Source organism: Candida oxycetoniae, assembly GCF_023343755.2.
Source record: "Candida oxycetoniae strain CBS 10844 chromosome Unknown scaffold14, whole genome shotgun sequence".
Lineage (NCBI taxonomy): Eukaryota > Fungi > Ascomycota > Pichiomycetes > Serinales > Debaryomycetaceae > Lodderomyces > Lodderomyces oxycetoniae.
Genome location: NW_026055483.1, coordinates 46817 through 61584, shown reverse-complemented (window position 1 = coordinate 61584; position 14768 = coordinate 46817). Strand labels below are relative to the sequence as shown.

The 14768-nt window shown below is 36.3% G+C and overlaps 6 protein-coding genes across 6 annotated transcripts; 3 read left to right on the top strand and 3 right to left on the bottom strand. All coding sequences in view use genetic code 12, as the record gives it.

Annotated features, from left to right (window-relative positions):
- Nucleotides 1–2701: 2701 nt before the first annotated feature.
- Nucleotides 2702–4513, top strand: PHO89 (Pho89p; the record flags this gene model as incomplete). The annotated part of the gene is made up of 1 exon (XM_049325851.1): nucleotides 2702–4513. One exon carries the CDS (start codon nucleotides 2702–2704, stop codon nucleotides 4511–4513), a length of 1812 nt encoding a protein of 603 aa, XP_049178487.1.
- A 432-nt stretch (nucleotides 4514–4945) lies between these two features.
- Nucleotides 4946–5839, top strand: KGF56_004413 (F-actin-capping protein subunit beta; the record flags this gene model as incomplete). Its single annotated transcript, XM_049325850.1, has 1 exon — nucleotides 4946–5839. One exon carries the CDS (start codon nucleotides 4946–4948, stop codon nucleotides 5837–5839), a length of 894 nt encoding a protein of 297 aa, XP_049178486.1.
- A 347-nt stretch (nucleotides 5840–6186) lies between these two features.
- Nucleotides 6187–7608, bottom strand: KGF56_004412 (uncharacterized protein; the record flags this gene model as incomplete). Its single annotated transcript, XM_049325848.1, has 2 exons — nucleotides 6187–7461; nucleotides 7597–7608. The coding sequence occupies 2 exons, from the start codon at nucleotides 7606–7608 to the stop codon at nucleotides 6187–6189; spliced, it is 1287 nt and encodes a 428-aa protein (XP_049178485.1).
- Nucleotides 7609–8374: 766 nt separating this feature from the next.
- KGF56_004411 (uncharacterized protein) lies at nucleotides 8375–9949 on the top strand (the record flags this gene model as incomplete). Its single annotated transcript, XM_049325847.1, has 1 exon — nucleotides 8375–9949. One exon carries the CDS (start codon nucleotides 8375–8377, stop codon nucleotides 9947–9949), a length of 1575 nt encoding a protein of 524 aa, XP_049178484.1.
- Nucleotides 9950–10094: 145 nt separating this feature from the next.
- On the bottom strand, nucleotides 10095–10787 carry CLC1 (Clc1p; the record flags this gene model as incomplete). The annotated part of the gene is made up of 1 exon (XM_049325846.1): nucleotides 10095–10787. The coding sequence occupies one exon, from the start codon at nucleotides 10785–10787 to the stop codon at nucleotides 10095–10097; it is 693 nt and encodes a 230-aa protein (XP_049178483.1).
- Nucleotides 10788–11299: 512 nt separating this feature from the next.
- Nucleotides 11300–12871, bottom strand: KGF56_004409 (Nem1-Spo7 phosphatase catalytic subunit; the record flags this gene model as incomplete). The annotated part of the gene is made up of 1 exon (XM_049325845.1): nucleotides 11300–12871. One exon carries the CDS (start codon nucleotides 12869–12871, stop codon nucleotides 11300–11302), a length of 1572 nt encoding a protein of 523 aa, XP_049178482.1.
- Between the last annotated feature and the right edge of the window lie 1897 nt (nucleotides 12872–14768).

Here is a 14768-nt window from a genome sequence, read left to right as displayed (position 1 = left end):
ACACTTGCTTTTTTCTGTTGATTTGTAACTCAAACAAAAAAGGTGATTAAAACTACACCATACTAGACAAATGTTGTTATTGTAGATAAGTTATAACACAAATAATTTAAATCCGTTTTACAAAATTTTAGATGGACATTAATAGCTGTTTATAGGTAGACCAAATAAAAAAACAAACCCTCTCACAAAACACATTAGGCGGCTATTTTACTAAACTTCAAAAGTTTTTATGACAGTGGAAGTTTTTTTTTTTTCACTTAACTTTAGATTTCCTTTATTAACATGTTGAACCATAAAAGTTTTGTTCCCCACAATATTTTTAGATTTCCTCGCTAAATGGTTGTATTTAGCTGAGGCAGAAAATGTAGTTGATTATCGATTAGTTACACATACCCCTCCACTAATGAAATATCAAAAACCTTATCTAAAATTTGTTTATAGCATGATATCTTGTTACTAAAATTTTTATGAAAAATTGATTTATAGAACAAATTGTTAGGCGGAAATAGTAAATGAATTTCGCTCGCATAAACCATGTTATCTCTTTAAATTTAATGCTGCTCTTAAAAACTTCAATTAGGCTATTCTATAAGGAAAATCAATTTCGGGTATGAAAAGAGAGTGTGAGATGATTTCCATCAATAATAGCTATATCAATGTTACTAAACCAAATAATATTGGTATAGTTTTTGCATACTCAATTTGAAACATGACATTTTTCTAGCAGAAATAATTAACCTCAAAGGAGAAACGGCTACAGAAATGCGGAACAAAGGAACAAAAAAAAAAAAATTGGAAAGGCATTGGTGACTATCTTCAGTACTAGCAAAACTTTTGTTAATCATACTAGCAAAACCTTTGTTATTCAAACTTACAGAATTAGCTATTCCGCCATGGTACCTAAGACTCTATTCCTTACCGTAGATCGTAGGTTACTCTCATTATCATTAATGGATCTTGATTACAACTTTCATTCCATATTGTACTTCCTTAAAATTGACTTTGTGTTAACAAAAGAAGCAATGCTAAGAAAATTAGTTGCAAAAATTAAAATGTTAATTAAAATACGTTTATTTTTGTTTTTTTTGTTTTTTTGCACCCACGTGGGACCTTCATTTACACTTCTGACGATAAACTCCTATGTTTAAGCAAGCTCTGATATTTTTGTTTTGTCTAATTTGTTTTTAGATTGAATATTTACAAGCAGGTGGGTGTTGTCTTAAGGCGATCTCGCTCTATGTAGCCATTACTAAATCAAACTCCCAACAATATATCAATAAATAAAAAAAAGCCCCCCTCTATTAACAATTTCATCTTTTAGATAATTAAGTAATCTGTATCACTTACTTTTTTTTTTTTTTTTGTTAGTAGCTCCCGTTTACAATAGCTTTATTGGGCAATAGCTCATACGAGCAGAAAGAGCCAGTATCGCTCCATATAGTTTAACCAAAACACTAGCTTCATTAAGTGCCTTGTTTTTATGATGTCGTATATATTGTTAATTTGCAATTAAGTTGACATATACATCCTTTTTAATTAAGAAGAACCATGTTGTGAAAACGTGGCCCTATTCCACCAGCAAGGAAGATCGTAGTTCTGTTATTTTTTTCTGTTTTTTCTTGGATTTTTCTATCTTGAAGATTTGGTGTTAGTGTCAGTTTTTTTTTTTTTTTTTTTTTTTTTTTTTTTTTTTTTATTTTTTTTTTTTTTTTTTTTTTTTTTTTTTTTTTTTTTTTTTTTTTTTTTTAATTGAACACTGTCGTAGTTACTGCACCTTGCACTGCCGCCACTGCACCTGCTTCTGCTTAGTCTAATCCATTAACCACATGCTGCAACTGATCCTCCTCTTGGCACTGAATGTCTATCTAATGAACAAATTTTTTATGACCTAACCCTCTATACTGCCTTCTTATCGGAAAGCGCTACCATATGCGAACCAGTCGACCCTTTTTGCAACTAAAAGTGGTGGGGTGGTGGTGGTGAACAAAATGAAGATAGACTTAGAGAGAAAAGTAAATTTATTATTTCTTGCACAAACTTCCTCTTTCCTACAAAAGATAATCTAAAGAGAATTCCAGATGGCTTCCTCTGGGACCCGTATCCCTCTTCTTCTTCCCCTCTTGAGTACCCTCGTGGCCCATCATTCCTCTTCACCCCCCCTCCCCCCCCCGTGGCCAGCAAAGTTTAAAGAAAAAAAGCTTTGCTTGACAGTCAAGAAAAATATTCATACAACACTAAAACGATATAAGATTATACGTAGATTGAAAATGTAACCGTTACACGACTACTAATTACTGCAAAAAAAAAAAAAAACCATTCTATTAAAACGCTATTTTATGTAATAATCGCTTGTAGGGGTAATTTTTTTTCACAATGATACAACTTTCTTCTTCGTAGGTTGACCAATACTCAGTACCCCTAGGTATGCCAAAATTTAGCAATAGAAAAGAAAAATATAATAAAATATAATAGTGCTACCAAAAAATGCCAGTGCAATATTTAGCTGGAAAGCCAAATCGTTATTTATAGCCAATATGTCCTCCCATCTTTTTTAACTTTTTTTTTGCAATTGTTCAGTTTCTCTACTTACCTTTCGTTTCTTCCTTTAATAGCTTGTAAGTCCATTTTATCGAGGTCTCACTACTAGATCTCACTACTAGATCTCGCATCTCATCACATCTCATCACATCACATCTCAAAAATGGTTTTACACCAGTTTGATTATATCTTCGCAATAGCGATGATATTTGCATTTTTAGATGCTTGGAATATCGGTGCTAACGATGTTGCCAACTCTTTCTCCTCATCGGTATCATCAAGGTCATTGAAATATTGGCAAGCCATGGTACTAGCTGCAATAATGGAGTTTTTGGGTGCTGTCTTGGTTGGGTCTCGTGTTTCCGATACTATTAGAAGCAAAATCGTTGATGTTGAGGTATTTAATGCTGAGCCTGCTGTTTTGATGTTAACTATGGCAACGGCTTTGATCGGCTCTTCAACTTGGTTGACTCTTGCTACTTCAGTGGGTATGCCTGTTTCGACTACACACTCAATTGTTGGTGCTGTTATTGGTGCTTCAATTGCTGCTAAAGGCGCTAGCAATATTGTTTGGGGCTGGAGCGGTGTTGCTCAAATTGTAGCATCATGGTTCATTGCTCCTTGTATTGCTGGTATTTTCGCTTCAGTTATCTTTTTGATTTCAAAATTTGCAGTTTTGGAAATTAAAAATCCAAGAACTTCTTTGAGAAATGCCATGTTATTAGTTCCATGTTTAGTGTTTGCAGCATTTTCAATCTTGACAATGTTGGTTGTTTGGAAAGGCTCTCCAAAATTGAACTTGGATAAGTTGTCTACTGGTACTACCTTAGGGGCTATCTTTGGTACCGGTGCTGTTGCTTGTGGTCTTTATGTTTTATTCTTGTATCCATACTACAGAAGAAAATTGATTCATGAGGATTGGACTTTAAAATGGTACCACGTTTTCGTTGGACCAATCTTCTGGTTTAAATCAGTTGACAATATCCCACCAATGCCTGAAGGACACCACTTGACTTTGGATTATTATAAAGGCAGAAGGTACGACGAAGGTGGTAACTTGGTTAACGATCACACGGATGCTATTTCTACCATCAACAATACTGGTGCTATTGATGTTGTTGCTGTTGGAGAAGACTCAATTGAAAAAAGATCAGCGGAATTTGAAGATGGTATCAGTCAAAATGATCTTGAAAAGACTCAGTCCTTTATTGCAAAATCATTTTCTAAAATCGAGTCATACACTGACAAGCAAAAATATCCAAACAAATTCTCTGCTTATTGGCAATTGGCAAAAGAATCACCAAAAAATTGGCCCCTTGTTGTTGGTTTAGTACTAACCCATGGTGTTAGACAAGATATTATTTCAAGTCAAGCTTCTTCAAAAGATATGTTAGCAGGTGACTTACACAAGATGCACACATCTTCGAAATATTACGATAACAAGGTTGAATACATGTACTCATTGTTACAGGCCATTACTGCTTGTACCATGTCGTTTGCACATGGTGCTAACGATATCGCTAACGCAACAGGTCCATTAGCTACAGTTTACTTGGTATGGACAACGAATACTACTGCTTTAAAAGCCGACGTTCCCGTTTGGGTTCTTTGTTATGCTGGTGGTGCATTGGTTATTGGTTTATGGACATTTGGATACAGAATCATGGCCAATTTGGGTAATAAGTTGATTTTGCAATCACCAGCAAGAGGATTCTCAATAGAATTGGGAGCCGCTATCACAACAGTTATGGCTACACAATTGGCAATTCCAGTTTCGACTACTCAATCAGCTGTGGGTGCCACTGTGTTTGTTGGTTTATGTAATAGAGAATGGAAATCAGTCAACTGGAGAATGGTTGCTTGGTGTTATTTGGGTTGGATCTTCACATTACCATGTGCTGGCTTAATTGCTGGTATAATAAATGGTATCATTTTGTATGCACCATCAAAGGGAATGACCTATACAATGGGATAAAAGCGATGACTACCCTCCATGACCCTTCCTTAAGTATATATATTGTAGCAGTTTGCTTCTTTAACGATTTGTTTGCATAATTTTTTTTCTTCGTGTTTTGTTTTTAGCTATTCAGTCAATTCTGTATATTATCAACTCGTTTTTTGTTGACCTCTTCAAAATAGTACCCTTTACTTGTGGTTCTGCCATGCGTAAAGAACATTTATAGATTAGCAAGCTTGTTCATATATTGAATTCGGATTTGTGAATTTTTTTTCAATGTCGTTTCAATGTCGTCTGATTGTCGTTTCAATGTCGTGTCTTTACATATGGTAGCACGCAGGAGACTATGTAAATCATTTTCAACAAACCACCCGATATAAAGTTATATATTCACTATAGGTAGGTATAGACCCCCCCCTCCCCTCTAGATAAACAGCTGTTCTTCTTTTCATGTCAGACGATAAATTTGATGCATCTTTAGAACTTCTTAGAAGATTAGATCCTCGATCAATTGAGCAGAATCTCACGAGTATATGTTCACTACTCAGCTCAAATAACGAGGATACGGAAATTGTGGAAGAGCTATTATCATCGATTGACGTTCCCTTGAAGGTTTCCAAGTGTAAAGAGTCAGGTAAAGAGTACTTGTGTTGCGATTATAATCGAGATGGTGATAGTTATAGATCGCCCTGGTCCAATCAGTATTACCCTCCACCTGAAGATGATGATGACGAGGAGGTGTCACCACCCTATCCTAGTGAACTTTTGAGACAATTGGAGTTTAAGGCAAATGACGCGTTTGATATCTATAGAGACTTGTACTATGAAGGAGCAGGAGTTTCCAGTGTTTACTTTTGGGACACATCTGACGATGACGATGAAGGAGAAGGCAGTGAGTCAACTTTAGAAAAGGGGTTTGCAGGCGTCATTTTGTTTAAAAAAGAAACCAACGATAAAACAGGTAAATGGGATTCAATCCATGTTCTTGAAGTTTTGCCGGAAGGCAAAAACAAGGTGCTATACAAATTGACTACCTCGGTCATTTTGGATTTGCAAAATAAAGAAACCAATTCACTTAGTTTGAGTGGGAACTTGACCAGACAATTGGAGCAATCACAACTTTTAGATTTAAATAACGGAGTCAATTTGGAAACAAACCATTTAATCAATATTGGTACTATGGTTGAAAAGGCCGAGTACAATATCAGAAACGTGTTACAAGAAGTATATTTTGATAAACTAAAAGATATAATGTTGAAAGATTTACGAACTGTTGATGGTGATGCAGATAAAGCTGTCAACGCACAGCAATCAGATATCATAAAAGGATTAGAAGCATTATAAGGAGATACTGTCAAGACTGTCAATACTGTCAAGGCTGTCAATACTGTCATTGTCGATGACTGCTAGTCAGTGTGCTCCACTACCTCGCTCTGCTCGATAGTGTAGTCATTGTCGATGACTGCTAGTCAGTGTGCTCCACTACCTCGCTCTGCTCGATAGTGTAGTCATTGTCGATGACTGCTAGTCAGTGTGCTCCACTACCTCGCTCTGCTCGATAGTGTAGTCATTGTCGATGACTGCTAGTCAGTGTGCTCCACTACCTCGCTCTGCTCGATAGTGTAGTCATTGTCGATGACTGCTAGTCAGTGTGCTCCACTACCTCGCTCTGCTCGATAGTGTAGTCATTGTCAATACTGTTTTCTATACAATGAAAGATCAACTTTTTCGTCACTAGAACTGTATTCATCGCCCATATCGATCAATAACTCTTCTTCATTTTCATAATTGTTCATTGCTTTTTTATCCTTTCCCTTTTTTATAGGCTTCCTCAAGCTAACAACAGAGCCATTTTCCAACGTATACAACGAATCAGATTGATCAATTATTGAATTAACACCCAGTTCCTCTTCACTCAAAGAAGATAAAACATTAGTCTTTACATCGTTGACAAAGGACCAAATTGATGAAGAAACAGTCTGTAACATGTCTTCTGACTTTCTATCCTTGTATGCACCTCTTAAAGTATTGGGCGTTTTGCTTCTCAATGGTGATAAGATTGACCCTTCACTGTTTGCTGAATCTTCGGAAGTTCTAGTTTGATTGCTGTTGGACGGCACTGACTTTTTATCTGTCATTATCAAGGATTTTTCAAATTCATTTTGTAAAAGAGTATCAAATTGTTGTAGCAAGTTGAATGGTTTAGTCAATCCGCTCCAAATTTTAGATTTACTATTCTCCAGAGTGTGGTCTTGCAGTTGCAGTTGCAGTTGCAATTGCAGTCGCAGTTCAATGTCAATTCCTCCGTTAGAGATGGATCTTCTCTTTGTTCTTAGACTCTCAATTGCTTGGTCGCGTGGGTTACTATTAGTTCTTTGTCTTCCTAGGGTAGCAGCTGTATTACTTGCAACGCCTCTTAAATCTTGATATAGTGATCTCTGGATAATCTCCCTCAAACTGTGCAACTCTGCTTCGTGGTTAGCTAGCTTGCTATTCAAGTTTTGTATTTGATCTTTGATTTCCACAACACACATTTCCTTCAAAGCTAAAACTCTCAATTGTTCATCAATAGACATCTTCAATAGGTCCTTCTTCAGTGGAAGCAGGATTTCGTGCTTTAATATGGGCAATTTGTCATCACCATATTCACTTCCTCCAGTTACTTCAGATAGCAGAGGCATGGGCAGCACTCCCGACAAATCCGAGGAAATCTTCCGCAGTTGCTGTCTACCAGACGAAGCAGGTACATTGCAAGACCTCCCATTTGAGGATGAGTTTCCACAGTTTGTACTTTTCGTCGTAAGCGGTGAAACTGCAAAGATGTTCAACCCTTTTGATTTCGAAGATACGGCAAATGGAGTACTACTTGCTGAATTTGAAGTCTCATTGTCTAATTTGCTCTCATCTCCTGTTGTTGATGTTGATGTCTCGGAAGCTCTTCGTACTTTAAATTGAAGAGGTAGTCGCTGGGCATCAGAGTTAGTCCGGCTCCGGCTCCGGCTCCTATTATGTTTTGCTGGTGACGGTGTTTGGTTCAACATCTGTCGACGCGACTCACTGGTGGTCTTTCCTGTATAGTCCCTTTCACAGTTTCCATTCACCTCTCGTGTCATCAAATCTAGAAAACAGTTTGCTCAAACCAAAAAAACAACAACAAACAAACAACCTCAACTAATACCGTCTCTCTTCTTATACTCAAAAGCTTCAAAATCTAACCTGTCAATGAAACTTTTATCTCGTTAAATGCCTTTGATAACGAATTTTAATCTATCAAATCTTTTTTTCCTAAATAAAATATCTCCTTCTTTGTCCACTTTAAGTAAGGGGGCTCCCGTTCTAGTTTCCTCTGTTTTTTTTAAAAAAAAACAAGGCTAGTAGAAGAAAATTGTGAGTACCGATAGAAAACAGTTGGGTTTAACTAGAAGGATTTACTTTTGAGAGATACATTGCTGTATAACGTTTTTTCTTTTTTTCTTTTCTTTTTTAAGTTCCATCAAGTGCTTTTCAAAAGGTGCATTTCTATAGTCAAGGCACATTTTTTAGGGGAAAACCAAGACGGGAATAGAAAGATGCACCGTTTATTTCTTGATCCACAGACTTCAATCTAAAAGTCTGACCTTTGTATTTTTTTTATGAGTTGACTAAAACGATGGACCACATCTCTCTTTTGGTTATACCCCCTAACAGCATGATCACTACCCCCTAAAGAGTTGAAATAATTTTTTTGTCTCGGCTATTTCTAACCGAATCATCGGAAGCGGAATATAAGACCCGAAAAAAAAATCAATACAAAAAACTTCAACTGGGTAATTCAATTGGTGAATCTAGTAGTAATTCAATTGGTTTCGGGTTGTTGAGGTTATTGGGTCGCTTGAGGTAATGCCTATAAATAAGCTGATGTCGAGCAGTATCTATGACTATATTGACCATAGCATTGAGGTCCTTCACGACAAGTATCAAGAGGAACAGGTTGAGGAAAATGATGCTGATGCTGATGAGGAAAATGATGCCGATGCTGATGAGAACAATGATGATGGGTTATCTGTTGGCAAGAAGCTAAGGCCATTCTGTCACAAGGTGCTTGTCCACCCATCACTGCAAAGCTGGATTAAATGGGCTCTACTATTTATGGTGTTTAGAGTCAAAAACCCAATACAATGGGCAAATTTCTTATCACTCAACAAACCAATACGGCAGATTCTTTACCACTACAAAACCCAGTTAATGAAGCTATTACGAGTGAAACAACAAAACAGGAATGAATTCCAATTGCTATTAAAGAAGTTTTCAAATTTTGTAACTTGCACTTTTCTATACAAGGCAACTTTGGATAATTATTCAGTGCCCAAGGATTATTTTATTGTCGATTTTTTTAGCAACTACTATGGCCAATTGAACCCGCCTTCAAAGAGCCAAATCTTGGTTGAGCCAAAAGTATCAAAATATGTCAAGCTATCTACTTATAAAAAGTGCAGATACTATAAACAATTGAGATCTATTTACGAGAATAAAGAGTTTGTCATTTTCCCCTTGTTATATGCTCAAATATTGAGTAATTATCTAACACCTACTAAATATAAACTTAACCAGCGGTACTTGTCGTCATTCATCAAGAAAAATTTTTTAAACCCTATATGGATCAACTTTACGTTGGGTAGAAAATATTATAGAATCGACTGGTTCAACCTACTAGTAACATACCTTTTGCAAAATTTCGTTTTGGGAGTGGTTATTGCAGGGTACAATTTTAAAGAGATGCTACTAGATAAGCTCTACGAAATAAAACATGGCAAAAGATCGGCAGACTCACAGTCTTCAATTTTGAGAAATTATCTAATATACTGCTTACACAGATCAAATTCAATTTTAAACTTTATTTATTGTCCTAATTTGCTATCAATCTTGCTAATCATATTAACGGCTCCAATATTCAAGTTATTGAACCCATTAAGTGGACAAATGTCACTTAATACTTTACAAAGTTACTATTTGAAGAACTCAAAGACGTTTTTCAAAACTTATACCAAGTTGATTGGGTTTACTGCTGGGTTTGTAACTATTTGTTTGAACGCGTTGATCTTAATCCCAGATATAGGCTATGATAATATTGACTCAACTAGTGGTGGTGGTGGTGGTGATGATGATGATGATTATACAGATTTTAACCAAAACTCCATCAACCCGGTAAGATCACTATCCAAGGAATTTTTGAATAGTTTAAATTTGTATTTATTCAGAGTGATATTACTTTCTAAATGGAGAATAACTAAAGAAAACCTTCCGCTTTTCCAAAAAGTCAAGATGTCAACATACAATAGAATTGAAACAATATTGATGTGTTTTGGTTTTTTCAAATTCATGAATTTGAATGATTTCATCAATGGAAAAAGAGCAGTTGAAACAGACCGAATATCAAATGATAATATGATTAAAATGGCACAATTTGTAATGTAAACAAAGTCAAGCAGAAATAAAACACTTTTTATTTATTACTTATGTATATCTAATTTCGTTTCCCCTTCATCGCAATAGAATTCATCCACACGGGTTTGCTTTCCTTCCCTTTTTTTCTTTTTTTTTTCATCCTCCTTTCCCCCCATTATTCTTGATACCCTCCGGCACCAGGAACATTGGTCTTGCCCTTTAATTTCTTCAAAATTTCTTTAAACTTAGTCTTGTCCCTCAGACTTGTTGCTTCATCAACGTCATTCTTGGATAACTCTCCAACATTATCAATCAACTCGTTAACTCTATCCCATAAAGTACCGTTTTTCAAGAACCCATCTCTTTTAGTCAAAAACTCCTCTTGATCTTTAGCAACAGTTTTGAATTGTTGATCCTTTTTCAGATTATAGTTTTCGTAAAAATCATCAATTGTTTGTTGAGCTTTAGTTAAGATATCTTGTTTTTTCTGCTTATTCACCTTTTCACGCTCATTGATTTCCAAGTCTCTACGTTCCTTCCATTCCTTAATTGGTTGCGATTGGGACAAATCATAATCTTTTGTAGTTGCAGAAGAGAATCCTTCAAAGTCATCATTATCGCTATTACCCTCGTCCTGGTGGTCATAAGTTGGCTTCTGGGGCTCGCCGCTCCCTTCAACTTCAGGGAATTGTTCCTTGAATTCGCTAATCTCTTCGTCGCTTTCGTCCTCTAACACTTTCTTATCCTGGTCAGTAGCAAATTCATCACCCAATAATTCCTTCTCACGGGATAAGAAATCCGAGTTTTCGCCGAAATCGCCGCCACCGTTCTTGACAGATGAATCTAACTCGGGGAACTTATCAGCCATAATTCAAATCAGTTCTATTATAAATACCAGCTTGCTCCTTTCAACAAGGCCCTTCTTTCAATTGATAAAAGTTCAAACTATGGTGTTTGTCGAAACCTCATATTGACTTCCACAGCTTGAAAAAAAAAAATCGAAAACGAAAACGGATTCGTTGGTCGTGCAAAGGAGCAGACAAAAGATTTTTGAAAAGCTTTAGGTGGCGAAACTTTACAGCCCCCTAAACGTTTAGGGTTGGCTGCAAAAAAGAAAAAAAAAAGGTATTTGCATTCTATAGTGATTAGTTGGAAATGTACTATGTATTGGTTATGGATAGTAGAATACATTTTGCCACTATTACTGTACCCAAGTCATCATTTAATATCATCTACTTCAACGTCTTATGCATTTGAGAGCATCTACTTCTATATATACGTATTTGGGACCCTGCGCTTTAGTTTGTCTGTTGGAGACCTGTTATTCAGTTTGTATTATCTTTTTCATTTATATAAATCTAGAAATGTACAAATACACAATCACGACTCAAACACCTTTTCACCGTTTTTCAACCCCAAGATAAATCTAACATCAATACACAAACTCAAACTGCGCAATAATGGCAAAAGGTTCAATAAATCGCGATCATTTTGATCGTTTATCCATCCTTCTATACTAATAGCATTGTCCTCGTGTAAAGCATAACTTATTGGTGAATTGTCCAAAATCATTACATTTTTCAAATCATCTTCACGAATGAATTTCGATAAATCCTTAATATATCCGACTCCGGGTCTGTAACTGCAATTATTTCTGTAATATCGTTTTGTAAAGATTTTGGGCCGTTCAAATTCTTCGCCACCACCACCGCCACAATTAGAAGCATTCTTGCGTTCTTCCAAAGTTTGCTTGTTTAATGTATTGAGGATCTCCTCTTCTAACCAGTTTATAATCGGGTCAGCATACTCTTTAACACTAGCTGTGAAAATTTGTAGTTCGAACCACTTGCTTATTTCAGTTAAGAAATAATCGCAAAAGGGTCGCTTATGTACGTAGTATAACGAGGATATGTTATTTATCCTAATTTCAATCATCTTGGAGTGGGACGCAGGGTGGAAGGATCTTGGCGAGCCTCTAGATAGTGAATGGATCAAAGTTTCATCCAAGTCTAATATTAGTATTTTCTTTCTTCTTTTCTTTTGTGGATTCCGCGATAAAGGGTACAATCGGACTGGAGGAGGGATTATATATTTTGAAAAAAACGTAGGCGATTTCACTTCGTTCGCAATGATACTATCTCGTTTGAGTTGCTCTAGTTTTTCGTCATCGTTATATTCTTCTTGGTCTTGTAGTTCTTGTGACTGCTGCTGCAGTCGCTGCTTCTGCCGCTGCTTCCGTTGCAGTTGCGGCTGCTGTGACTTTGTTGTGTTTGGAGAACTTGTCCTTGTCACCAAAGATTCGTCTTCTCTATCATTAGATTCAAATGTATTCTCCTTCTCATCAAAGGGGGTTAACTCAACAACGGGTTTCTTTCCAAATCCTAGGGATACCTTAATCATCACGAATGGGTAAATCAAGATTTTGATTACGAAACTACCAGGCTTGATAATTAGGTAGTTTGGAAAGAAATATATCACTCTCCATAGTGTGTATAAAAATGCAATAGCTGGTGATAAACTAACAACTTGTTGAGATACAGGAGTGGTTAAGTTCATCTCATTATCATCATCGACATCGTCATCACCTTCGCCATCATCACTTTCTACCCTTGTTTCTCCATCTGCTTTTTCTTCAAGAGAAATGCTATTAGTTTTTTTTACACTATTGTTGTTGTTGTCGTCGCCCTTACCATCACTACGCGGTTCCTCGCTTGTAGGTAGTTCTTTAAAGTATCCGTCGGTTTTCTCATTTGTAGGTAGTTGTTCAAAATATCCGTCGGTTTTCTCGTTTGTAGGTAGTTGTTCAAAATATCCATCGGTTTCGGTGATTGCTTCAGATTCACTCAACTGTGTTTCATTCTTGCTCAAATCCTTTGGTTCATCGGAAGATGGTATTGAATTACCAGGTAGTATTTTATCAAACGAGTTGACCAATATCTTTATTGAATTCATTCTTCTTCTTCCTTTTCTTTTTTTGGGTTAGCAGATGTGTAAATGGAAAGTACCTAGAAACATGTGAATGATAGTTTGAAGCACGCAAACTTACTGCTCTAGAGTAAGCAAACACAGGTTTAATTTAAGGAATGACTCTTGTGAGGGAGTACGGGTTTGGTATATATGTATATATAGTGAAATGTCTCTCACTAGTAATGTCTCACTAGTGGTGTATCAGTAATAATGAAAAGCAGTTACAGGTAATAACTAGTAATGTATAATGCAATGTGAGATGAAAAGTTCTGAGGAAATGAAAAGTTATGAGTAGATGAAGATGACAGGTTAAGAAATGTAATGACTATCCAAACCTATCTTTGATATTCCAAAGAGGAGGGAAAAAAAAACCAAAAAAACAAAGGGTTTAAATGAAGCCTTTGCGAAAAACGTGGATACCTATAGTTCAACGTTGATTCCTACAATGAATGACAATCATGTGTAATGTGTGTGTGTGTAATGAGAACAAATCGTTTATAGAGAGAGAAAAAAAAAAGAGAGAGAGAGAGAGAGAGAGACCCAAAAAGAACAATAACTTTTTCTGTTATTGCTATCTTGGCTTTGTCATACTAAAGCAAGCTGTAAAAAGAGATATATTGATGTGTAAATGTGCTTATGCAGTGCTTAAATCAACCTCTTATCGTATACCGCCAAATTCAGAGTACAATTTTCCATATAATCTCTATAATGTTGGCTTGGCAAACAGGTACCCATTAATCGAGTTAAATAAAGATGAATCTAAATGTTCACTAGAGATGGAAATAATATACAGCGGAAAAAAGCGGCCCTCCCGCCCCCCCAAAAAAATGAATGATTAATGCAGTTGGCGCGTAAGGTAATTTATTAACCGATAAGTCAACATTAAACCAACTGGTTGAAACTTTTCCTTTTACGAGAAGAAGCGACACTATTGAGCAACACTAAGTACCTTGTTCAAAAAGTATCTTTTGTATTTCTCAGTGCATCGGCGAATAAAGGGAATCTCCCCCACGATTTCGCAGTTACTGCAAAAAAAAAAAAAAAAAATATTGTTCAACACAAGAAATACAATTTTTTGGGCTTCTTTGTTTACTTGCTTGTTGGTAGTTTGGTTTTTTTTTGGTTGCATTTCCCCCCCCATTGTTGAACCATCTTTTCTCCACATTGCCACTAATAAATACGAGTAACTTACCCAAAAAAAAATCTATAGAGCCAGATTCTTTTTGATAATGTAAAACTAGAGAGCTAGATTCTTTTTGATAATGTAAAACTAGAGAGCTAGATTTCTTTGAAATCTATAGAGTCTTGTCCTAAACTTGTATGTAGTAATAGCTAATGATAACAACTAGTGGTTTCATCGGAAAAGCTCTGGTTTTTTCCCCTGGTGAGTTATGTGGTATTCTTGTATCACTTTTTCATTTTATATACCGGACACTATCGAGCAGAGCGAGATAGTGTCGTGGCAAGCTCTGAGTGTTGTGACAAGCTCTGAGTATTGTGGCAAGCTCTGAGTGTTGTGACAAGCTCTGAGTATTGTGGCAAGCTCTGAGTGTTGTGACAAGCTCTGAGTATTGTGGCAAGCTCTGAGTGTTGTGACAAGCTCTGAGTATTGTGACAAGCTCTGAGTGTTGTGACAAGCTCTGAGTGTTGTTGCAAGCTCTGAGTATTGTGACAAGCTCTGAGTATTGTGACAAGCTCTGAGTATTGTGACAAGCTCTGAGTATTGTGACAAGCTACTGAATGGTAAAATGAGACCTGTTTTCTTTACTCTTTGTCAACTACAACAAAATGTATACGACTGATAGTGTCTCTAGTCAGGGCTACTCAACTATCTCGCTCTGCTCGATAGTGGAGCACTTAAAAGCTTGTTACAACACTATCT